Here is a 26,175-nt window from a genome sequence, read left to right as displayed (position 1 = left end):
CGTGCTTTGTCCAGTGCGCCCCCCCCTTTATCTGCCCCTGACAGCCACCTAATCAGACTATGATGTAGATATATATATATGCTAGCACTGAGCTATATGTACAGAAATACAATGGCACAGCAATGATCTATCTATAAGAAGATATGGTCTACAGGATTATGATATTTGCTTTTACTCAGTTTCAGAAATCTGCCTCTCCTCCCAACTGATTCATTCCTCCCACTCCCACCTGCAAAATGTTCCCTTTGCTGCTCCTACCTCTGGAACTTTATCCCTCTCCCTATCAAAACGTCAAACAGGCCCACTTCCGTAATAAAGCCTTCCAGCTCGCATTCTAAACCACTGCTCTCTGCTCCTTACTCACTGTCTCTCCCCTCTGTGTCACCCTTGTCTGTCTGCCCCTCTCTTTAGACTTAAGAGCAGGGCCTCATTCCTCATGTGCTTTTCCTTACCTCACTTATAACAGCATCTCCTCCCCACTGCCTACAGCGACACTTAATCTACTTATTTGAGTATCACGACTGCTGATGTAGCAATGTTTATAAACCTTGTTCATGTCCTGCTATGTACTGTACTGTTTCACTGCTTGTTTTTGTACTTTGTAAGGCACTGCAGACCGTTTGTGGTGCCATATAAATAAAGGATAATAATAAAACATTAGTCCCGCTCCCACTTGACATCCAGCATGCCCTCACTTGTCCGGCCCTTACCGCAAAGTGCAGCAGTGTGCTCCAGCCAGGAAGGGCACTGAGAAAGAGGCCCCCCTTCCTTAATCCAGCTCTGCCCCACTGCATTATGACCCTCCAGACAACCACCCAGTCAGACTGTGCATTGAGCAAGCTCTGTAGATATGGTTTGATGTTGATGTATGGTCTAGCCCTGAGGTATATGTACAAAGATACAATGGGACAGCAGTGACCTATCTAAAACAGTACAGGGAGATATGGTCTATGGAATTATGATATTTGCTTTTACCCAGATTCAGAAATTGAGCAGTTTGAACTGCTATGTCCAGACGGATCCACAGCCAATCTTAAATCCTACAAATCCTGCAATTTGGGACAGGGTCCCAGCAAAGCCATTGTCACCAGAGGACATATGCAAAGAATTACTAAGAGATTTCTTACATTGATTCAGGTAAATCTGTACACATACATATGTATTACGTGACATATGATTATCTAATAAGCAGTACATGGGGGGGGGGTGTCATCAACAAATGATCTGAAATTGTTATCACATATGTTCCACTCTGACCTGAAACAACAAGTTCATTCAATACCATATAATCTCATGATCCAGATCTATCTAGAAAATAACATAATATGTGGCTTGAAGGAAAATGTGTTCATATTGCAACAAACAAGCCTTAAAAATTTGATTTTTGTCTTACATTAGCTACAGTTGACATACTCAAAATACCCCGTAACAGTTTATTAGAAATGTAATAAATCAATGCAGCTCTGCAATAAATGTTGTGTTGTGCTTTTGCAACATAAGTAGGTATAACCAAGTTAGCACCTGTGTTGTGCATGAGACAGTGCAAAAGTCCAAACAAAATTTAAAAGAGCAAAAAAAAAAGATTAGTGGGCAACGTTGAGGTTTGCCCTTTTCCTGATTGGTGTAATAACAAATCTAGCCAGAGAAGAGCAATTATTCACCAGTACTAGGGGTAAATTTACTAAGCTGAGAGTTTGGGAGAGTTTGCAAACTCTGGAGAGTTTGGGCATTTTTTCCCACTCTCAAATTTACTGATGTCAAACTCGGGAGAGAGATCTCCTTTGCTACAGGAAAATACTGGAGAGTTAGCAAACTCTCTTCAATTCACCATCGGCAAAACTTGAGAACCTTTTCACTGGTGAAGATAGGATTCTGGAATTTACCAAGCAGAGAGTTTCGAAACTCTCATGAGATGGGCAAACTCTCCTGTAAAAACTCATGAAAAAAATACACCTGCCGGTGATCTGAGAGTTTGGCAGAAACATACACAGATCACTGTGATCATGTATGTTTCTGCCTGTAAATCTAGAAAATAAATTAAAATATCCGAAAAAAATGACATAGGGTCCCCTTGCCAGCCTGTCCTGGTTTCTAAGATTACGGGGAACAAAATGTGTATGGTTCCCCCGTGATTTAGAAACTAACACCAGGCTGCAGGGACAGTCCTGATTTTAAATATAGAGGGAAAAAAAATTGCGTAGGGTCTCCCCTATATTTAAAATCAGCACCAGACCCAAAACGGCCGGGCTGTAATGCCACAGCCCGGAGACCCTTTCACCGGGGCTCCGGGTCCAAAGCATTAGCAGCCCAAGCCAGTCAAGCCAAGTCGGGGATCTCAGGGGAGGTGGGAACCCCCCAAAAAAGGAGTCCCCCCTCTCCCTTAACCCTAGGCTTGGTCTTAAGCCTGGGGCTCTTCCCCGCACCCCTGGAGCACTGGGTACAGGGGTAATAAAGTGGGGATATTTAAGTAAACTATTGTATTTTGCAGTGGGACTACAGGTGCCAGCATGCCTGCCCTTTGGCACAAGTGCCAGCAGACGGGCGGCACCTGTACCCCCCCACTGTAAATAAAATAGTTAAATAAACACAAAACACACACACCGTGCAAAGTGTAACTTTATTACATACACCTACCCATTCACACATACTTACTTATACCAGATGTTTCTGTCCCCTTGTCCAGTAGAATCCATGTTGACTGGCCCTGCAAAAAAGATTTCATACTCACCTATATCCTGGCGCTGGTCTCCGCAATAATCCATGGCCTTTGTAAAACAAAAAAAACGAACTTACCGCACGAACTTACCGCACCACGCACCGGGTATCAGTATGTGTGTTGCCACACATACTGATACCTCCCGAATGGCAGCTGATCGGACATTTAGAGAATACTACTATTTCAAGGAAAGGTCCACCTGATATGAAGAGGGTTAGACCTTTATGTTGTAATGTTATGTAAAATTTAAATTACTGAGCTTACTTCTCTGTTACTTTACATTTTGACTTTCTTTTGCCAACATTTTACTTTGTGTTTTAACTTTAATTTCAAATAATATGTATTTTTCCTGCTTAGAATTTATTTGGCAGAGATGGGAAACACAAGAGCCGCCTTTCTCTCTTCACATCAGATACTTTTGGTGGACAGAATCTTCTTTTTCATGACTCCACACGAGGGCTGCGATTACTGGAAGATGATGCTGAGGTGACTGGGATCCTTGGACTGGACTATGTGGCTCTGTTAAAGGGCCTAGGTCATGAAGGTGAGAAATAAAGGATCATGGATGGTATACTTAGTCTTATTACTTACATGTACTGCTAACGTTGTTTGTCTATAACTAGAATACACTTCAAGAAATTAAAAGTAATTTGGTTTATTACTGAAGCAACTGACAAATTCCTGTTTTAGGAAAAACATATGCTTCCTTTTAAAGACTCTTTGGCAGAAAATGTCAGTATTCAGAATCCAAGAAAAGGTTGGGGATGACTGCAAACTTCAATGGTCAAACATTCAGTTAAAGTTGGGGTAGGCTGCAAAATTACAGTGGTCCCAGAATTAAAGTAAGGGTCAGGGCAGGCAAAGATCAGAGCAGGATAAATAACAAGTAGGGCCAGTACACAGAAAATGTTAGACAAAAAAACTCATCAATACAACTATAATGAGAAAATAATTTCTAAACAACCTCAATTAAATGGAGGTAGAACTGCAATCAGTAACTTTGTAAGCAATTATGTGGATGAACCTCCAGGACTTACAGCTGCAAGTGATTGTGTAACTCAGTGGTTCCCAAACTTTTTTGAATCACAGTGCCTTTGAATAACAGCATTGTTTTCACGGCACCCCTAAGTTTGTTTGTTATTAAGAGATTCAGAAAGAAATGTAGTAAAGTGAAGTAAATTGTGCTTGCCTGTCATCCTTAGGTTCAGTTATGTGGTGGTGGACAGGTTTGCGCTTCTGTTTGTCCGCATATTTACATAACATTGCCCATTAATAATTTGATTTGGTGCTGGACCATCAACCTGAGGCACCCCTGTAAGTGTCCCAAGGCACCCCAGGATGCTACGGCGCACAGTTTGGGAACCACTGGTGTAACTAATTAATAGTACAGTATGTGTCCAGCCACTTAGAAGCAAACCAAACAACCAGCAAAGATGGATTTTGTCGAGGCATGTCTGCCTGGAATAACACCAGTGCCAGATTAACAACAGGGTGGCAAGGGCGATTACCCATGGGCCCCCACATATGAGGGGTCCCCACACATAGTTACATTACCTGAGTGGAGGGCACTGTGGCATATGTGAACTGGGGTTTCTGTGTGATGTAATGTGATCTGGGGGCACTAGAGTGTATTTAACATGCAGTAGTGGGAGTTTCTACACGTAACACTTTTTAATAATATAGCTAATATCATATAATGTCAACTTTATTGGTAGGGCCACCACAAATTAGATGTCCAAACATTAATCCAGCCTTGAGTATTACATATGGGTTATGTGCCACCTCTTACTCATTACAGTAGGGTCTCTGTCTTACAACTGAAGCACCAGCTTGAGTCAATTTAGTAGTTTTAGGATAGGTAGAAGCACAATGTCATGCCTATAAATCCTCAGTGGCAATTCATTAAATTCCTCACTCCATATTCAAGCTCTCTGCCCTGACTGGCCTGGTTCCATTCTAATCCTCCAATCCCAGCCCTCCAAGGTAAACCCTCAATGAACACATAATACTAACTGTACATAAGGGACATTGTATATAATTTATTCCATACATTTTTCTGTTTGTTGGATCTGTTTGCCGCATTATATCACATGTATTTCCATACGTGAGAGCATCCTAACACAACTCAGTTCTGCCTCTTCGTTTTTAAAATGTGTACCACTATGCTTTTCAACTACTTATGAGAGCCCATTTTCTGAACATGAGCATTGTGAATTCACCCAAGATACATTCAACTCTAACCCTAAAGCTGCATACACACACACAACGATTTTGTAAATGAACTATTTTAGAAAACGATTTTCGTTCATTTTTTCAAGGGAAAAATGAACGAAAATCGTTTACTAAAATCGTTCATTTACTAAATGTAATGAACGATTTTTTTGAACTACAAACGATTTTTGCATATTCCCTTAATGAAAATCGTTGAGTTGGTCAGTCTGACTGAACTACAAACGTCAACGTGCATGAACGATAATCGTTCATCGTTTTAACTTAGAAAGTGAACAAAATTTTCAACGATAGAACAATAAACGATAATCATTCAAAAAATCACTGTGTGTGTATGCAGTATGCACCTTTACAACTAATATTGCACATATGTTCATACCTCTTGCCAGATCTTCGTAGCTGCCCCTTCCACCTAGCTTAAAACTCTTTCACTTCACGTATATACATAAAACATGTGCATTTTGTAATTATGCTAATTTGTAAAGCATCTGCATTTGTTATAATGGGTAAACATTTCCACCTTATGTTTGATGCCCATCTGTCAATGAGATGTAATGTAAAACAAAAGAATTGTGACCTATTATTGCAAAAGTACACATATAGCTTTAAATGTGTGCATCACCTCATTCACACGAACTGTACAAGCAGGTATACAATATATGGATTTCTTAATTTAAAATGTAAAAGGTCTCTTGGAGTTCAAAAATAAATAAATAAAATTGTAAAATTCAGCATAGGTTTTGTAATACACGTAATGCTTTTATAGTGATCAGCAGCCATATACAACAGAACCGGCATACTTTTCGTATTGCTTGGTCTATTTAGGAGTCATCTGGTACAATTTGAGCCACTGTGTTGTTTTAACATATGTACATATTAGGTATCTCTCTGGATCAAAGCGTCATCCGCTGGTGTTGTATCAGTTCTGCCGAGCTGAGGAAGTGTGAAGACTGGGCGCTGAGTGTAAGGACAGATCCACTGGTCTGTGTCCAAGCAACTTCTCTATCTGGATGCATTGAAATGATCAAGGTATAAAGAATAGCGAAGAAATAATCATATAACTGCAGTAGTAGTTTAATTAAATATAAGTGTATATATTATTTATATATACAGTATATGTGTGTGTATATATATATATATATATATATATATATATATACATACATACACACACACACAGTGGTCGAAGTGGTAATTTTTTTGAAGTAGGGATATGGAAAGGTTGTACATATGCGCGTGCCGGAGAAGGGGTGTGGCCTCTGAAAAGGGGACATGCCATTAAGACACGCCTCCTTTTAATCAGTGTAGCTTACCACTTATACACATTATGTCACACAATAGTAGTGCCCCTTATAACACATTATGCCATGCAGTAGTAGTGCCCCTTATAACACATTATGCCACAGTAATGCCCTTATACACATTATGCCACACACAGTAATGCCCTTTACAAATGATGTCACACAGTAATGACCTTTACAACATTTGTAGTACAAATTATGCTACCCAGTATTAATGCCCCTTACACATTATGCCACATAGCAATGCCCCTTATAACATTATGCCCCACAGTAAAGACCCCCTCGTCCCTGCAGCCCCTTGTGTCTCTTCAGCAGCCTCAGTCTCATGATGAGAGATTACATGATGAGAGGAGACTGTTATCTCCATGTGTATTTGGTGTTGGTGTCCTGCTTGGCAGACATCCATGCAGTGACAGCAACACCGCACCGCCGCCATTTCAAATCTAGCGCTGTCCGCAAGCCATTCAGGAGCCGCTCCATTTGTCTCGCGGACAGCACCAGATTTTAAATGACAGCGGTGCAATGCCGCTGTCTCTCCATCAATGGATGTCTGCCGATGCGCCATTAGTCAACTGACCGCCGAGCACCAGATCTTTCATATGATAGGCAAAACTAGAGCAGCTGTCATTATAGGGGATCACTGATCTATATCTGTTAAGAGCAGCCTCTATAAAAGCAGGGTACACCAGCTAACATAATACAAACAACATTTTAAATGTGAGAGTGCAGAGGTTGTATTACCATAGAGAGTAATGATCTTTATAGTGACAGTGGTCAATAATGGTGATGGGAGAAGTCAGCTGGCACTGGCAGTGTACAGCCCCCTGTGCCCAGTCTGTGTGCACCCCTACCCCCTCTGCATGAAGGCTTGGTCTGACACTACACAGCAGGTCAGTATCTATAGTGTATTGTGTGAGTGCAATGGGGATGAAAAGCAAGGAAATGACCTGCAGCCCGATCCAAGTCCATTGGTGGGGATGGGGGAAGAGACTGAGGAGTCAGTCCTGTCTGCAGTCCTTGCGCTATTACCCTGTCTCCTGCATTCTTCTCCTTCCTGGTGACTGGCTTCTCCCTATCACGTGGAAATAATACTGATTTCACCATCAGCAGGCTTATCATGCAGGCTCCTGAAATGCAAAGAGCCCATCTATAGGGAGCAGAGGCTGTACATCCCTGGGGCACCTCACATGACGCTCCCACGGCTGGTGCGAAGTATATATATATATATATATATATATACTGAGGTGCCAAAAGTAATGGGATAGATGCCAAGTATCGTGTAGGACCCCCTCTAGCCGGCAAAGTGTGAGTTAGCCCCAGAAAAACTTTGATGTTGATCGATTTAGATTTTTTGATTTGCCAAAAATGCTACTGGAACAGCTGCCGGGACTTGTACTGAGATTCCCAATGGGGCCATCGCAGCTTTCCGCAACTGCGTACACATGCACAGCATCAGATGTGGATCAGGCAAACATTGACTCTTTATGTAAATTGAGTCCATGGTCACTCAGAATGGTTGCAGTAACGCTGGAGCCCTGTTTCCTGCGTATGAGATCGCAGACGCAGAATATGACATAGGATATGCCTCTGAAACGGTCAAGACACACCTGGCGCATGTGCAGTGCGACTCAGATGCATGAGCAGTGGCAAAAAATAAGTCCATTAGCGTATAACTCTGAATCAGGTCCTAGATGAGGAACGCAAGATGTAGTACCAAAGGTAACCAGAGGGCACAATTCAGCAGTAGAGAGCATCACTGACAGAGCCACAGCAGGGGTTTTCCAAATGGGATGTGATGACTGTAGGTTATAATACCAAAGATAACCAGAGTGCACAGTTCAGCAGTAATGACAGAACCACACCAGGGATGATCCAAACAAGTGATGCATGCAACAAGTCTGTATTGCCAATAGTAGGTATAAGCAGCAGGGTAATAGCAGAGACAAGCAAAAGGTCTGTCCAGGCAGCATATAGGAGTCAATCCTATTAGGTGCGAATGGCGAGGTGCGAGTTGCTATTTTCACTTTGAATTTGCATAGCGACTTAATTTTGCAATCCATTTAGCAACTTGCACTGAATCAGTCAGACTGAGGCCCTGATTCAGAGCCGGACGCTCTAAAAGAGCGCTCACTCTGAATCAGGGCGTTTTTTTTTTTCTTTCTGTGCGGCCTCCTGGCCGCTCGCATAGCTGTGGGTGACCACCCACAGCTATAGCGAGCGGCCAGGTTGATGGTCGCGATGGTCAAGACCATCGCGACCATCAGGCTTGAGACGAGACCCTTGTGGTAGGGTCTCATGGCCGCAAGCCCCAGAGAGCCGGAAGCTCTCCACTGACATCACTTGTGATGTCAGTGGGGCTGTCCCCAAACATCCCCAAACGACAGGCGTTCTCATGTGAATGCCTGCGTTTGGGCAGCCACCCCCCTGGCCCGCCCACCAAAGGGGGCGAGCTGTCACTCAACAATGACAGCTCGCCCCCTTTGTTGCAAGACCCGGAGCGATGGAGTGCCCGTTGCTATCCGGGTCTCGCACACGACGGAGCCGGCTCCGTCGTGCACATGCGCTCTGGGCCACCATCGACCTGGTTGCGAGTCAGGCCCTGAATTCACAACTTTCCACTCGCACCTCCCTGAGGGTGAGAGATGGAAAGGAAAATCTTTATTTTAAGGTTAAAATGTGGGTACACCATGCTGATGACTAATTAGGAATCTGGAAGTTTCCAATTAGCTTAATTAGTCCAATAATTACATGTCAGTATTTGGGGTAAATTTCCTCAAATTACCCCAAAATCAACTTTTTCGGTAGTTTAGGCACCCGAAAGTTAATTTCAATAATTTTTTAGTTGAAAAATAATTGTTTTTATCATATTTTAACATTTTTCAAGGTGCTCTCAAAGTCGCCAAAATCACCCTTTTCCCTAATTTTTCTAGCATTTTTTATTTAATTTGTTTGAGATTAAACAAAAATAGTTTATAATTTTCTTGCATTTAAAACAAAACAAAACACAAATCAGCCATTTGACACAATTTAAAAACCAACAGTACCTTCCTAATGCCCAGAAAAAGCTGTCTATATGGTCCTTCTAAGGAAATTATCAATTTTGGGGGGTCCAGGATGGTCTCCCCACATTTTCATACATTTCTCGCAAATCTCATTTGGTAGACAATTCGCACCCCTCCGCTGCGAGTAGTGCGAATAGGCATTTTTAATTGGATTGGAGAATTCTCGGGAGCGCGCTTAGCTGCGAAGTGTGCGAGTTTCAAGAAACAAACTAGCTACTCGCCATTCGCACCTAATTGGATTGAGCCCATAGTATTTATTGAATTTGGAGTCACAAGCAAAGGTTGGTCCAGGCGCTGTTCTTAAGAGTTGGAGCCACATGCAGTGGTCAGTATAAGAGGCACAACTGCAGATGCAATGATCAGAGGAGCACCTGTGTGAAATGCTATACCTTGAATTGGTCTCCTGCTGAAGGCTGCAATTTAAACCAGCTAGTGTCAATCAGCATACATTAGACCAGCTTCAAGATGAGTATAGTGCTTATAAAGGGCATGTCATCGCAGTATGCACAGTTATACAGAAAGAGAACTGTTACTGAAAATAAGCAACCGCAGACGGCCTGATATACCCCAGGACAATACAGTCACCTACTGTTACTAACAATAGGGTGCTATGTTGTGTTCAAGAAGAGGTTCCTAAATTCAACATAATCATTCTTTTGTTTGATGGACTTCCGTTATATATTTGACATTTATAATTCAGAACCTATGAATGCTTTCAGCTTAGTATTCTATAGATATAGATGAGCAGTACTTTCTAATTGATGGCATTATCAATTCTGGCATGATCAATACAGGGCAATGAGGCGGATGCTGTGTCGTTAGATGCTACTCATGCATACATTGCTGGCAGTTGTGGTCTCCAGCCGGCTGCTGTGGAATACTGGGGTGAGTGTAATGTACTTACATACTCAGCAAGGATCACCTTTATGCTCTGTGTTAGGAGCACGATCCTCTTACTGTACAGTTGAAAGTAAAAGTTGGCAGCATCACTCTCTAACCAGTCGCTGAAAGTAAGTTTGTTGTTTATTTGCAAAGTGTGAAATTGTTGCATATTTTGAGCATTTTCATATAAATAAACCTGAATAAACTGGAATTTTAATGGTCTGGGAAATTGCTTTCTATATAATTATAATTTAAAATAAAGGATAATTTTAACCTTTATGTACTTGCACATTTTTATAAAACAATAAAAGGAACTGCTGAAGTATGGTGGAGGTGTGGCGGTAATGGATTATAATAATGGGGCATAAGTAAAGTAACTCAAATAATTAGTAACCTTTTACTCTGTTATTATCCAAAACCTGTCTATTTTTTGTAATCCTGTATAACAATTCCCATGCCCACCTTCTTTCTAGTTCAAGGTACTGATACCTGTTAATGCATAAATGAATTGATTGAAGCTTCTTGTCTTTGTCCTTTTATTCCCATAGGTGAAAATTCTGACTGTTCTGCAAACCTACGTGAGCTGCTGCAGCGCATATCAGAGAGAGGTAAGCTATGACACATAAAGCAACAATGTGATGAACTGTACTACAATTATATCTAGTGGATCTGATGATTTGTATGGGTGTATCTAACTAGTAAGCAGCTTGAGGTGTGGTTTGATACGGCGACAGTACTAGTGATGACATACTTCATGTAGACACTGATAGAATGTCAACCGATCGTCCCTGGTGGCCCAGCAGTGACTTTCCTGCTCCTGACGGCTGTAATGGTTCCAGCGGCGTCTTCTCGGTCTCGTGAGTTATGTGACTGTCACTTCCGGGCCACACGTCTAATCCTCTGACGTCCGGGTAAGTATTTTCCTGCTGTCCCTAATCCCTACGCAGGGACGGATTTACCATTAGGTACCCGCCTAGGGCCCGTCGGGTTCCAAGGGGTCCATGGCCGGGTCCCCTACCCCTCGAAATCCGGCCTTGAAGTGAACCTGCTGAGCTGTACTCAAACAAGTTGAACTGCTGCTGCTGGCGCACACAGCAGCAGGAGCATGGTCCAAGGCCCTACCTCTAGCATCTAGTCAACCCCTTCTTACCCTTCTAAACAATCCCCAAGCAGCCTACTCTACTATAGCCAGCCCTCCACCTCCCCTCCCACCCCCGCAGTGACACAGTGAGTGCAGCTATCCTCCTCCATTACAGCTCCCCCCCAGGATAGCAAGCAGCCTAAAGCAGTGGTGCAGACAGCCTCCTCCGGCATCGACCACCATCCCCCTCACGGTGTAGCAAGATGCTTCCTCTCCTCTAGTTCCCCCTCCCCCCCGCAGTGTAGCAAACAGCCTCCTCCAGCATCAACCACCTTCCTCCCCTTCCCCACCCCCACTCCGTCCCCCCCGCAGTGTAGCAAGCTGCCTCCTCTGGCTCCGACCACCTGCGGGAACCGCGGGAGACATCCACTCCACCGACTCATAATTCCACCCACCAAGCGAGCTCCATGTGGTAATTACACTGGTCTTCTGCCAGATGCAGCAACATGACCCAGCTAAGACACAGAGAGTTGGGTAAGTTTAACCGGAAAAAAAAAAAAATCTTATAGTGTTAAATAGCCAAGCTCTCTCTACCTGTGTTTATATATATATATATATATATATATATATATATATATATATATTTAAAAAATATATATATATATATATACTGTATGTGTGTATATATACTGTTTAAATTGTATGTATATTATATACACTACTGTTCAAAAGTTTGGGGTCATTTAGAAATTTCCTTATTTTTTAAAGAAAAGCACAGTTTTTTTCAATGAAGATAACATTAAATTAATCAGAAATACACTCTATACAATGTTAATGTGGTAAACTACTATACTAGCTGCAAACGTCTGGTTTTTAAAGGAATATCTACATAGGTGTATATGGACCCATTTCCAGCAACCATCACTCCAGTGTTCTAATGGTACATTGTGTTTGCTAAGCGCGTTGGAAGACTAATGGATTTCAGCACAGCTGAAAACGGGTTTGTTCGTTAGAGAAGCTATAAAACTGGCCTTCCTTCGAGCTAGTTGATATCTGGAGCATCACATATGTGGGTTCGATTATATTCTTCAAATGGCCAGAAAAAGAGAATTTTCATGAGAAACTCGACAGTCTATTCTTGTTCTTAGAAATGAAGGCTATTCCATGCGAGAAATTGCCAAGAAACTGAACATTTCCTACAATGGTGTGTACTACTCCCTTCAGAGAACAGCACAAACAGGCTCTAACCAGAGTAGAAAGAGAAGTGGGAGGCCACGGTGCACAACTGTGCAAGAAGACAAGTACATTAGAGTCTCTAGTTTGAGAAATAGATGACTCACAAGTCCTCAACTGGCAGCTTCATTAAATGGTACCCGCAAAATGCCAGTGTCAACGTCTACAGTGAAGAGGCGACTCCGGAAGAGGAAGACTGGAAAAAAGTGTTATGGACAGACGAATCGAAGTTTGAGGTGTTTGGATCACACAGAAGAACATTTGTGAGACGCAGAGCAAGTGAAAAAATGCTGGAAGAGTGCCTGATGCCACCTGTCAAGTATGGTGGAGGTAATGTGATGGTCTGGGGCGGCTTTGGTGCTGGTAAAGTGGGAGATTTGTACAAGGTAAAAGGGATTTTGAATAAGGAAGGCTATCACTACATTTTGCAACGCCATGCCATGCCCTGTGGACAGAGTTTGATTGGAGCCAATCTCCTCCTCCAACAGGACAATGACCCAAAGCACACCTCCAAATTATGCAAGAACTATTTAGGGAAGAAGCAGGTAGCTGGTATTCTGTCTGTAATTGAGTAGCCAGAGCAGTCACCAGATCTCAACCCCATTGAGCTGTTGTGGGAGCAGCTTGACCATATGGTACGCAAGAAGTGCCCATCAAGTAAATCCAACTTGTGGGAGGTGCTTCAGGAAGCGTGGGGTGAAATTTCTTCAGATTACCTCAACAAATTAATAGCTAGAATGCCAAAGGTCTGCAATGCTGTAATTGCTGCAAAAGGAGCATTCTTTGACGAAATCAAAGTCTGAAGGACAAAATTATTATTTAAAATAAAAATCATTATTTCTAACCTTGCCAATGACTTGACTATATGTTCTATTCATTGTGCAACTCATTTGATAAAGTCAGTTTTTATGTAAAACACGAAATTGTCAGGGTGACCCCAAAATTTGAACATAAGTGTGTGTGTATATAATATATATATATATATATATACTGTATATATATTCGCTGAGTCTAACTCTGTTCTTCCACCTTTTCCTTCTGTCTCACTATGTTTTCCCCTTTTCCTTCTCCCTCTGTTTGTCGCCCTCTACTCCCGTCTACATTTCAGGCTTGCAAAAGGAGGGCTTTGGCCGTTCACTTAAAATTTCTATTCTACAATTGTTCATGTGTGTGTGTGTGCGTGTGCGCAAGTGGTATCAATCTGTGTCATATTTGATGTTTTGCCTTGCTCTCATGTTTCTAGTGTGTATTTGATTACAGTAATAACTGAATATTATACAGTAGTGTCACATGAGATTATATATATATATATATATATATATATATATATAAATTGATGTGTGCATCTTGCTCCAGCGAAACCTACCGTAATATATGCACAGGATTGTTTAAGGGTGGTGGGCCCCAAATCGGTATCTTGCCTAGGGCCCCATGAGGTCTAAATCCGGCTATGTCCCTAAGTTTAAACTATCCTTTAGTGTCTAATGCTGGCCAAACAGCTGCACGATTTTGGGCCGATTGTCCGATTTTCGAGGAGTCATAAGATGGATCTTGTGAAAATCGTGTATTTTTTAAGTAAGATAAGATCCGATGCGCGCTCCCGCAGCTCCTATAATCGGATCGTATGGTCAGATGTACAGCCCACATGTTCCATCCTATTGTGTTCAGATCGTGCCGTGTATTTTGTTCATGTGATCAATCGTGCTGCAATTCAAGTCATTTCAATGACTGTTTCCCTAATGAGCGCGTGAGGCACAGGATCAATCATACGACAGATCCTGTGCTAAGAAAAACAACAAAATATGCTACCGGTACTGTCAGGGAGCTCCGGGGAGTCAGATGCTGAGTCGGATCTGATGCTGGTCGTGCATGTGTATGGGCACCTTAACCCTAACCTCCCCACCCGCAGCCTAACCTTAACCTCCTCCCGTAGCCTAACCCTAATGTCAACATTGTCTAGAGTACATTTCACATGTAAGTGCCAACATTGTTGTGTCATTGTTGACTTTTTGATTACATCCCCTATCTTCTATCTTGTGTTATCAAGAAAACCACACAATAAACCTGTACTTTTCTTTTTAAGGATACTTATAAGTGGGGTAGATTTACTAAAGTTTTTAAAAATGAAAAGTAGTGCCCAGGCCTCCCACCCCCATGCCCCGCATCTAACGTTGTGCTTGCAAGTGGGTACCTCCTCCTCCACGGCGCCATCTAGCCAGTGATCTTCCCGAAAATGTCACTGGTAAGATGGCAACACAGAGGCAGAGATACCTGTTTTCCACAACAAGGTAAGTATACTATGGGTGCAGAGTGTGCATGCTGCACACATTATAAATATGCCTATGATTGTGGTGTTACCCATAGCAACCAATCAGATCGTAGCTATAATTTCTATATTACATACTAGAAAATTATAGCGAGGATCTGATTGGTCTCTATGGGCAACACCACCCCTTCTCCGTTTTCGAAGCTTTAGTAAATCTACCCCCTAACCTCTTAAATATTGATTATTTTTTTTCTATTTTATTTTTTTGGAAGAGAAACACAGACAAACAAAGCAGTTGCAGTAATCCCACTACCTTTTTCACATAGCTCAAAGTTAGGATACAGCACACATGAAATGAGGAATGGGTGGGCGATTTATTTCATGATAAGTGTAAGACCTCCTTGGATGACACCTAGTTTAGCTGAAAATTATGATTTATTTTCCAAGCAGAATCTTTTGGAAAACACTTAGGGTTAAATTTACTAAGATTCGTGTTGGAGCCGTGTTGATCCGTTTTTAAACATGGGTAGGAACAATCAAAATCGGGAGTTTTAAAAAAAAATTAAATCGAGTATTTATCATGTTCCCATGTTTGTCAGGATTGTGTTTTCCAATGGTCTATTTAATGGTTCCTACCCATGTTTAATCCCCAAGTTTCTAGGCCCGTGTTTCCCACCCGAACAAGCAGCCTGCACATATCAGTGATATATGTGTAGACTGCTTGTGTTGTGACTGGTTAACTTTAAAAGAAAAAAAAAATGACGTACCCCTCCCCCCCAAGGCCTAACCAGACCCAGGCTCCTGAGCCAGTCCTGGTTCCGAAAATACGGGGAAAAAAATTTGTAGGGTTCCCCTGTATTTTAGGAACCAGCACTGTGCTCCCTGAGCCAGTCCTGGTTTTAAAATAGGGGGGAAGCATGGAGTTCCCCCTATTTTTCAAACAAGCTCCAGACTAATTTCTAGCCAGGGTGTAATGCCACAGCCAAGGGACCCTTTCACCAGGTCTCCCCAGCCAAAGAATTAACACTCCAAGCTAGTCAGCGCAAGGCGGGGGAGGTGGGGAACCCCCTCTCCTGAGCACCCCAGGCTGAAGCTGGCCACAGACATAGCGATGTGTTCACGATCCGACATTGTGCACGATTTCCCTTGAAAACTCTCCTCGGCAGCTTTGCACATGATTTGGTGTTTGCAGTGTCCAATCTTCAAACGATCTATCGTGCATCCAGACTTTTCTCCAGTGCATTTGTATCCCAGATTGGCAAATCTGCCCTACAGCACGGCAGATCTGAAGATGCGATGTGTGACCAGCGGGGACACGCATTGCATCGTGATCATGAGTGGGGACTCACGATTTGGCCATTTTTTACACGCTCTGTCGTTCCAATCTGTCGGAATCGTCCAGATAGGGTAAAAAAAAAAATCACCATTTGTGTGGCCAGCATTACGCTGAAGCCCGGGGCTCTTTCCTGCACCCTTGGCCAGTGGGTGCAAGGGTAATAGTGGGGAAATGATAATGTAAACTATTGCTTTTTACAGTAGAACTAGAGGTGCCAGCATGCCAGCCCTTTGCGGAACTACAAGTGCCAGCAGGCGGCTGGCACCTGTACCCCCACTGTAAAAAAAATAGACAAAAAAACACAATACACACACACCGTAGATTGTATTTTATTACTCACCTAAAACACACTCACACATACCTACTGCCAGATGTTCACGTCCCATTCTCCAAGTAGAAATCCCATGGTTTACCTGTGAAAACAAAATCTAATACTCACCTACCTCCTGGCGCAGGTGTGTCCCCTTCTCCAGCACAGGTACTGCCACTATGATCAGTGTGATCACTCCCCCCTACAGACTGAGAAGACTGCTGCTGCTCAAATCTATAACCAGCCCCAGCTGTCTGAATCTAGGCTGGTATTTAAAAATAGGGGAAAAAAACAGCGTGGGGATTTTCCATTATTTTCAACAATAGACTGAGTGGCGCTATCTTCCCAAAGAAGTCACTTGCCGGCACGCGGTAAGTATACTATGGGTGCAGCCTGCAGGGTCTGACTGTGAGATACAGCCACACTGCAGTATACTATTAAGACTGCGCTGTTGATTTTTCTGGCCCCTATAACAGGAGATCCGTGCCAGCTACAGTCGATCACAGGGTCTGATTCAGAGATGGACACAATGCCGTTGTTTACGCAGTTGAGCGATTGTTTACGCAGTTGAGCGATTATCTGTAATCGGCACATGCGTCTGAGTCATACTGCGCATGTGACAAGTTTAATTTTTGGTGTCGCTCGCAGTGAGGAATTATTCGCAAAGTGATTAACAGGCAGGGTCTTTTTGAGGGTTGGTGGCTCAAATGCAGGCTTGTTGCGACCAGCTTTAGGGGCCCATTTATCAAAGTGCATTTGAGGTAAATTCCCCGAAAACACCTGTTTTAGGGGGTCTAGCTCAAATACTTAGTATCCCCCGGATGTATGAAGGCGGGACCGCAGCAATACTTGCTGCGATCCCTCCATTGCCGCCGGCAGCCGCCTCCCCCATTAGTTTCTATGGGGGATGCGATGCTGCCAAATGTATCAATATCGGGAATGCGAAACATTCCCGATATTGACCCCAGCAGCTAACACTATCTGAAGATAGCGTTAGCCGCTGTGTCCTATGGGCACTTACCCGCATTTCAGCCGGCGGAGGGATCTTCCAGATCCCTCCGCCGGCAATGGGCGCCGCTCATGTGCAATCCGCGGAACTGCGCATTCGCAGCAGCCCGGAATGCGCTCCGGCCACATCGCAGGGACGGGCTCTTCTCGGAGCCCGTCTCCCTGCATGTGCCAGGTCATACATTCGGCCGGTATGATCGCATTTTGCAATGCGATCATGGGCGGTACTGCATGCCCTCATCGCATTGCAAAATGCGATCCTTAATAAATGGGCCCCTTAGGGTGTTTCTCAGCCTGTGTGTGTGATCCTGTATGCTTCGGCATCTCAGTCGCGGCCATTCTGCGTGACCATAGGGTTACTCAGAAGACGGATAATCAACTGATCTGTGACCGATGCTGCATCTTTCTATGCAGTGGCTTGGATTTGCGAAGATGTTTGCATTTGCCGTTTAATGTTTCAATACAAATCCAGGAGGCTGCGTTATCTGCACAGCCACTGCGTACACATTAGTTGCTGCGGTGACATTAGCGTACAACTCTGATTCAGGACCACAGTCAGGTGGCTAAATACAAGAAGGACCGGACTCTGGCCCTGATTCAGAGCCGGACGCTCTGACAGAGCGCTCGCTCTGAATCAGGGCCGTCCCTCTGAATTTTTAGAGCGGCCTCCTGGCCGCTCGTATAGCTGTGGGTGACCACCCACAGCTATAGCGAGCGGCCAGGAAGATGGTCGCGATGGTCAAGACCATCGCGACTATCGGGCTTGCGACGAGACCCTTGTGGTAGGGTCTCGTGGCTGCAAGCCCTGGAGTGCTTTTGGCTCTAATATAGCCGAAAGCACTCCCACTGACATCACTTGTGATGTCAGTGGGGCCGGCCCCAGACGGTATGCGTTCCCATGGGAACTCCTCCGTCTGGCCAGCCATGCCCCCGGCACGCCCACCAAAGGGGGCGTGCTGTCACTCACCATCGACAGCACGCCCCCTTTGTAGCGAGACCCATAGCAACGGCTTGCCCGTCGCTATCCGCGCATCCGCGGCTCCGGTCTCGCGCATGCGCACGATGAAGCCGCCTCCGTCTTGCGCATGCGCACTGGGCTAACATCGACCCGCTTGCGAGCGGGTCTGAATTAGGCCCTCTGTGAATAAGTAGGGGGCACATATTACATGGGTTTTTTTTCACCTGAAAACTATTACAAAAGACTTCAAACATACTAACATACAAGGGACTTCAAACATACTAACATACAAGGGACTTCAAACATACTTACAAACTGACATACAAGGGACTTCAAACATACTAACAAACTAACATACAAGGGACTTCAAACATACTAACATACTAACATACAAGGGACTTCAAACATACTAACATACAAACGTTACCTCATCTTGTGATTCATAAACAATTGTTAATAACAGATTTGTGAACTTATGAGTGAACCCCTGAAGGTGTTATGGAACAATTTCCTGAAAAACGTCTTTTTTTTAATGGATGAAGGTGACCTAGGGATCATAGTAACAATGTTATTTTACATCAGGGATGGGGAACCTAATGCCTGGGGGCCGTATAAGGCCCCTGGAATCATTTGGTCTGGCCCTGGGAGCTTTTATCTGCTAGCCTAATTTGGATGGCAGGGTGCCTAGAATAGCACCCTGCAGCCAAAATCTATGCAGCAGTGCCGCCATAAGCGTCCTTAGGATGCGTCAGATGGTCACACCGCTGCAATTACAGTTCTCGGAGCATCCTCAGGACGCTCCGGGCATTGCTGTAATCACTGGCGATTGTGGCCTCGCCCCTGTGTGACATCACATGGAGGGGGTGTGGCCTGCACCAGGCCCACAAATAATGTTATATATATCAAAATGGCCCTTGGCAGAAAAAAGGTTCCCCACCCCTGCTTTACATGTTGGTGTCTATTTACTGGTATATTTTGTGGATAAAAGTGCCAAGTCTCATAAATATGTATGCTTTGCCATTTTTTCCCCTGTTATGAGATATCCAACTGTTTGAATGTTTATGTAAAGCCATGCTATTGTAATACTTATATTGCTTACTGAATTATGTATCGTTGACACTTTCGGTGCTTTACACAATAAAATATATTGGAAAAAAAAAAAACTAACTACACACTATGGGCGGAATGCATGATATATTTCATACATTCCGGCATTGGCAACGCTGGTATGCATGACGATCCCCGCAAAGGCCCGCTCTATCTGTAAGAGCGGCCCTTTGCGATGGAGGGACTTTCAGGTCTATGACCCAGAAGCCCCTCCGTCGTCCTTCTGCGCATGTGCAGAAGGACGCACGCACCGCTGGGGGTGCTGGGAGGGATCAGATTGGATCCCTCTATCAGCATTCTACAGAGGGAAGCCCATAGACTTCTATGGGTAACGCCATCAGGAAGATGGCGTTACACACCACGACTTTTCGCTCAAACCGACAATCATCGCAATTTTTCTGCCAGTGGGCGGTCCTGATCTCTGCAGCACATACTAAACAATTAAGAGCCGTATTCAATTTGAGCCGAGCCGCGATACTTTTTCACAGCCCAGACTTTTCGCCTACTTCGCCTGTTTTGTAGGCGGAAAAGTATTGCGCGTGCCCGCTTTACCCCATATTCAATTTGAAAGTACGCGAAAAAGGGACCCGGCGAAACTTGACAGGCGGAAAGTCCTGTCAGATTTGGGGAAATAAGCCTGACACCCCCCAAAAGATGCTCTGACATGGGGGTTCACTATGGTATCCCCCGAAGGTATTTGTTTTTTTTTAACGTGCTCAATAGCTGCTAAATAGAGTTTTTCTATACATGGTGCAGAATAGTATTCTGGAGTATTTTTTGCAGATAATAAGTTATCCTAGCAAATTTGGGGTACTTGAAAATGGGGGCCAGCATATTTAAAAGTTGCTAAAGTTAAGTTGAAAAAATTGTGAAAAATACACCTTCCGCAAACACCTGAAATCAAAAAAACACTTGGGGCATACTTGGGGACACCCCCAGAGTCAAGTTTGCTAGTTTTTAAGTTTGTACCCCAACTTGTTTTTTTTTCGCCCCCTTTTTCAAAGTCATTTTTTTTTGGGTGTCCTTAAGTTTTTTTTAATTATTTTTTTTCTACACAGTTTACCTTTGGGGGACTGTCTGAAGGTTGCAGGGGGGTTCCCGCAACTTTGCAACCCCAAACCCCAATTCTGCACTTTTTTCCACCTGCTATTCATAGGCGAAACATTTTCGCCTAGAACATTGCATTGACTTTCCGCCTAGGCGAAAAGTCTTCCAAATTGAATACGGAGTAAAAGCAAGGCAGGCGAAAATGACGTCATTGGCGAAAAAGTATCGCCGATCCGGACTTTTCGCCTCAAATTGAATACGGGCCTAAATGAGAAATCTGCTGAAATTGTTTTCTGGAGCACGGATCGATAATTTGCATATGTCCACCCACAGGGATGATGAGGTGAACATAAAAAGTCAAAGTAAATATGAGGCCTCATTTATCAATGATGCATTACCCCTTTAGCGCTTGCTAAAGGGGTTATGCCATCCTTTATGTATTTAACAAGCAGTGGTAGTAATCTAAGATTACCACTGTTTGCCACAGCATCGTTCTCACCATATTTAGATGGTGAGAGTGATGCGGTCCCCATTGATGGCAATGGGGACCCAGTGGGTGATATCAGGATCTTTTGGCAGATGTCTTCTTGCAAGCCTTCTGATCCGACAACCAAAACCAAATGTTTCTGGACATTTTTTGGATTGTTTTATGGGCATTTGGCGAAATCACTCATACCTACACACTGCACCTGTGTACAGCCTGATTATTGGCAAATAGGCCCGATAATTGTATAGTGTATACCTAGCTTTACACCTATTGTACTAATTGGCTTCTTACACATTACAATACTTATATTGGGGCATTAACCATTGTTGTATGAATTACCCTTTATATACTGTTGTACACAGGGCTACTTTATATATATATATATATATATATATATATATATATTCACCTTCATACACCTTCAATGAGCGGGATGCACTAAACGGAAAATGCGGTAAAAAACTCAGTTAACCGCATTTTCTGTATGTATTATTCTCCTGGCATCCTATGGGCTTCTGCCGCATCGTGCTGCTATGAGGGATCCGATCGGATCCCTCCCAGCATGCCCTGTGGCCGCTGCGTCACTCTGCACATGCGCGATGGACTCCCGGGTCATAAACCCGGAAGTCCACGGCGCGGGGCAGATTGCAAAGGATAGCTCTTATCGGAAGAGTGCTCTACTGATCACATATGTTAGTGCATATGCGATCAGTACAAATGCGAAGTATGGCGGTAAGTGGCGAACTATGTTAGTGCATCCCGCCCAATATTTTTTAAATGAGATTTGTATAATTAGCGCCATGGATCACAGAATATAACATATTTTTTCGTGTGAAATGTCACAGTAATAATTTGTCAGTCTCAATGTCTGATCACTTTTAATGTGACTGTCTCTATAGGGTTCCCTGCTCTTTATGCTTTAGCTGTCACCAAAAAGAGCATGAAAGCTGTAACCCTCTTTGATCTGGACGGGCGTCGCTCATGCCATGGTAACAAATACAGTCCTGCTGGGTGGCTTCTACTCTCCAGATATACTGTGCGGGCACCCGGAAATCAAACCTGGGACTGTGACATTAACACAGGTATTAGATTGGAAGCAACAAGCGCTGAAGAATGATTTAACATGTGATTTGCAGTGTTGCGACCTTATGGTGCTGGAAGCATTTAGCACTTCTGTTATTGGGTTGGGGATTTAGGAGTCTATTTACTAAGCTGTGAATGGAGATAAAGTACCAGCCAATCAGCTCCTGTCATGTCACATGCTGTGTTTGAAAAATGACAGTTAGGAGCTGATTGGCTGGTACTTTATCTTCGTTTATTTTATCTCCATCCAAGGCTTAGTAAATAGACTCCTTAGTACTTCAGATATCATGAGTTTGTCATCTCCTTCTGTATTTTCAGCTGATCAGTTGATCTCATGGGGTGAATATCGTAAAACTTAAAAAAAATTAAAAGTGGAGCTGTTTACCACAGCAACCAATCAGAATCTATGTTTCGGGTTTATAGAAGTGGAGATGTTGCACATAGCAACCAATCAGATTCTACTTGTTATTTATCTAGCACCTTCTAAAAGATAATAGCTATAATAGCTTAAAAAATTGGAGCAAACCTACCCCATGTTTATGTTAATTTAGTAGATCAATTGAGGCTGTTAGCATTGATGGTTATTACATGCAGTTTATCACTTTTGTCTCTGTTTTAACGGCTGCTTTTATTTTATTAAATGCGTTTTTTTTTCTTTACTCTTAAAAGTTGTGGGTGGTGCTATGTCAGCTGAAGTGGGGTTTCTCAGTTATCCCTTTGACTTTGCTGTCCTCCTTCAGCTTATGAAAACTATTTCTGGAAGGGGTGCATGCCTGGAGGAGAACGAGGCCTATGCAAAGTGTGTGTGGGCTGGGAGGAGGGTGGCAGAGTCAATGGGAGATGTGCAGCCAATCACGATGAGCGCTATTACGGCAACATGGGCGCCCTCAGGTAAGTGTATGAGGAAAGAATACAGGGAAGCAATGTCTAGGACACAATCTAATTTCACACAGCTAATACTTTTTTGTGCCATGCTTTTTTATCTTTAATGCACATTATTTAGAGCAGGCAAATGCTATTCATAAGTGGTATATTTGTAAGTTGAGGTGGTGGTGGTGGTGTGAGGGTTAGGATTTAGCTACCGTAAATTAAATGTATTACAAAATACATACATTCCTGGGCCATTGTACACAATGGTTTTCATTCAGTATCTATTGGTCGAAAAAGTTCTTAAACACTATCAGTCACTGTTAGTAGCAGAATTGACACTTGTGTATGTTTATAAAAGTATTTTTTAGGTGAATAACTATAATACAATTCAATGTCATGATTGAGGGGTCTATTTACTAAGCAGTGTTAGGAGACAGAGTGAAAAGTGATAAGGTGCCAGCCAATCAGCTCCCAACTGTAATTTTTCAAACACAGCCTGTGAGATGACAGTTAGGAGCTGATTGGCTGGTACCTTATCACTTTTCACTCTGTCTCCTATCAATGCTTAGTAAATAGACCCCCAAGTGTCTTATACTTATACATATGAACAGAATATTGTAAGATACTGTAGGCTTTGTGTAAGGTAGTGGCACACAGAACTATTGGAAATACAGCTCTTGGTAAGAACTATCCCCTTTATAGCAGCCTCCTCCTGCACTGGCCAAGTAACTTATTTTCCTGTCTGGACCCTACAGTAGTTCTGGGCAAACAGTGTCAATGGGCATGCAAGGGAAAAGGAAATATCATAGGTCAGCTTGTAAATATGCTGAAAGACAAATCTAAATGGACCACTGTCATGCCTATGACAGGACGGGATTACTCTGCCACATTGCCCATTCACTTGTTTATCTGTGGGTTTTACTGATTTGTGTGGCAGTTCTGTTCTACTGTCAGTAACCTGCTGTTACTGACCACTCCTACCGGTGTTTCTTGCCCACCACTTACCTACTGAGAGTGGCCTCTGCACCAATTCTAGGAGAGAATTACCACCATCAGACTCCTTTAAACACAGCTGGAACTCTTACTTCCGGGTGTTTGCTGTAGATGCTGCAGCTCCTCTTTGTGGCTGAATTTTAACTCAATGCTCTGGGTTCAACATCGAACAGATGGGGGAATGGATTAGAGTGTTATTTTGTACTTGTAGACCACAGGATTACAGCAGGTAATATGAACTGTGCAGGATCTTGTAGAATGGTGTTTATTGCTCATACTGTATGTAGCCTTACAAGACTTGTTACATATCACTATGTGGTAATGATAATCAGGCCGGACTCCAGGAGCACAAGATGGTACGCACTAAATATGGGTTGGGTGCGGAATCCCAGCGCACACAATACCAGCGCTCAGAATCCCGATGCCGAAACCCTGACTGGTTTGAAATACTGATTATCAAAAAACAAGGATAGTGGTGCGGTACTATCTTCTAAACCCTGCCTATACAACCGTATGACTTACCCTTAGCTGCGTACGCAAAAGTGCATCCCTATTGCGCGCAAAAATGCGACTTAGCCGCGTGCGCAATACTGCGACACCCCTTTTAAACGCAAAATACTATCAACAAAGGAAAACAAACATCTTCCTCTCTTGTCCCTGGATTCTAGTCTCTTGGTCACACGATAACAGGTAGCGATCTCTCAGCATCGAATGGTTGCAGGTAAGACTGCTTGTGGCCACTATCCACCCTTTGCTGAGATATAGATATCAGTGTATATATCGTGTGATTAGGTAAGTGACTTCACTATGAGCCCCCAACTAAGGATATTGAATTTCAACCTCTATACGCACCTACCTATACCTTCTAAACCCTGCCTATAAACCTCTAAAATTTGCTTACGCAGTCATACAGTAAAATAAAGACTTTAGACCTTGAACATGTGTTCCAAAGCACAAAGTATTATTCAAGTAAAGTACAGTCAGTTACACGCTGTGATCTAAGTACAATTTAGCGCAAAGAATTATACAGACCCAAGATACAGTCATACATACGCAAGCGCTCTGGGCCCAAATTCCGGCATCAGCAAGAGACCTCCGTCAATCAGCAATCAGCAGAATAGACTAGCAACCCAGGGTCAGAGCACACATATTTATACCCCCCCAGAAATAGACTATAAAATAGAGGAGTTTGTTGCTGATCCCATTGGTTCCCAGTTCGGGTACATCTGTTACAGGGCATTTAATAGATGGATTCAAATGGCCACAGTCCAGCCTCCAACAGCTGGTTGCCTTCGTTTTACCACCTCATGCAAATCTAGACTGTTGGTTTTACAAAGTACATTTTGGTTCTTTATGTCTTTACGGTCCATAAGTTGCGAACGCATGTTCCGATCTTCACACCGTTGATACCGGAAAGCTGTGGATAAAGTGCGGATCAGTATAATATCAAACACGGCTTACTTATCATGTATTAAACATTAGATACCAAAATAGTCTTTATTTCACAGCAATTGTAATAAATGAATAAAACTTGGATCTTTTACTTTATAGCTATGGAACCTTTTGTGCAAGTGTGCATTATGTAAGTATTAGGGATATGGGAAAAGACGCTAGTTTGGTTTATCTGATTTGGGGCAGATGTGCACGCATGCAGCTAATAAACAGCGTTTGCATGCAGGATATTGTGCATTCGCTACTGAGCGTCATGTTAGCAGCGCAACTGTGCGGTGTTTATGCATGAGATTCTATCTATGATGGACTTAACATATATATATATATATATATATATATATATATATATGTTATTAGGGGTGAGCGGGTTCGGATTTCTGAAATCCGAGCCCCCCCGATCCGAGGCAGATCCGAGTCAGGCTCGACTTTTCCCGCCTGACTCGGATCTGAAATCGAGGCAAAACGTCATCATCCTGCCTTCCGAGTCTCGCGGGTTTTGGATCCTATATAAGGTACCCGCGTCGGCGCCATTTTCTCACTCGGCTGTGGACAGTGAAGAGGGAGGGTGGGAGTTAGGGCTGGCTGGGCTGTGTAGTGTAGTGTAGTGTTGTGCTGTGCTGTGCTGCGCTGTGCTGCTGTTGTCCATAAGGGCTGTGTCCACTCCTCCAAAGTCCATAGGGGCTGGCTGTGTTGTGCTGTGCTGCTGTTGTCCATAGGGGCTGTGTCCACTCCAAAATCCTGTGCAGAGTCCCAG

The 26,175-nt window shown here is 43.4% G+C and overlaps 1 protein-coding gene across 1 annotated transcript in view; it reads left to right on the top strand.

Annotated features, from left to right (window-relative positions):
- Nucleotides 1–26,175, top strand: part of LOC148518010 (serotransferrin-1-like) — a 99,653-nt gene that overhangs the window by 37,823 nt on the left and 35,655 nt on the right. Inside the window, exons 7-13 of the mRNA XM_088477973.1 lie at nt 980–1,137; nt 3,074–3,260; nt 5,826–5,974; nt 10,103–10,193; nt 10,739–10,798; nt 21,923–22,105; nt 22,847–22,997. Coding sequence (XP_088334099.1) covers nt 980–1,137; nt 3,074–3,260; nt 5,826–5,974; nt 10,103–10,193; nt 10,739–10,798; nt 21,923–22,105; nt 22,847–22,997 — 979 coding nt within the window. The remainder of the gene's footprint in view (nt 1–979; nt 1,138–3,073; nt 3,261–5,825; nt 5,975–10,102; nt 10,194–10,738; nt 10,799–21,922; nt 22,106–22,846; nt 22,998–26,175) is intronic.

Source organism: Taudactylus pleione, unplaced genomic scaffold (assembly GCF_031769625.1).
Source record: "Taudactylus pleione unplaced genomic scaffold, aTauple2 ptg000205l, whole genome shotgun sequence".
NCBI lineage: Eukaryota > Metazoa > Chordata > Amphibia > Anura > Myobatrachidae > Taudactylus > Taudactylus pleione.
The sequence above is the reverse complement of the archived record's forward strand: the minus strand, read 5'-3'. Positions and strand labels throughout refer to the sequence as shown.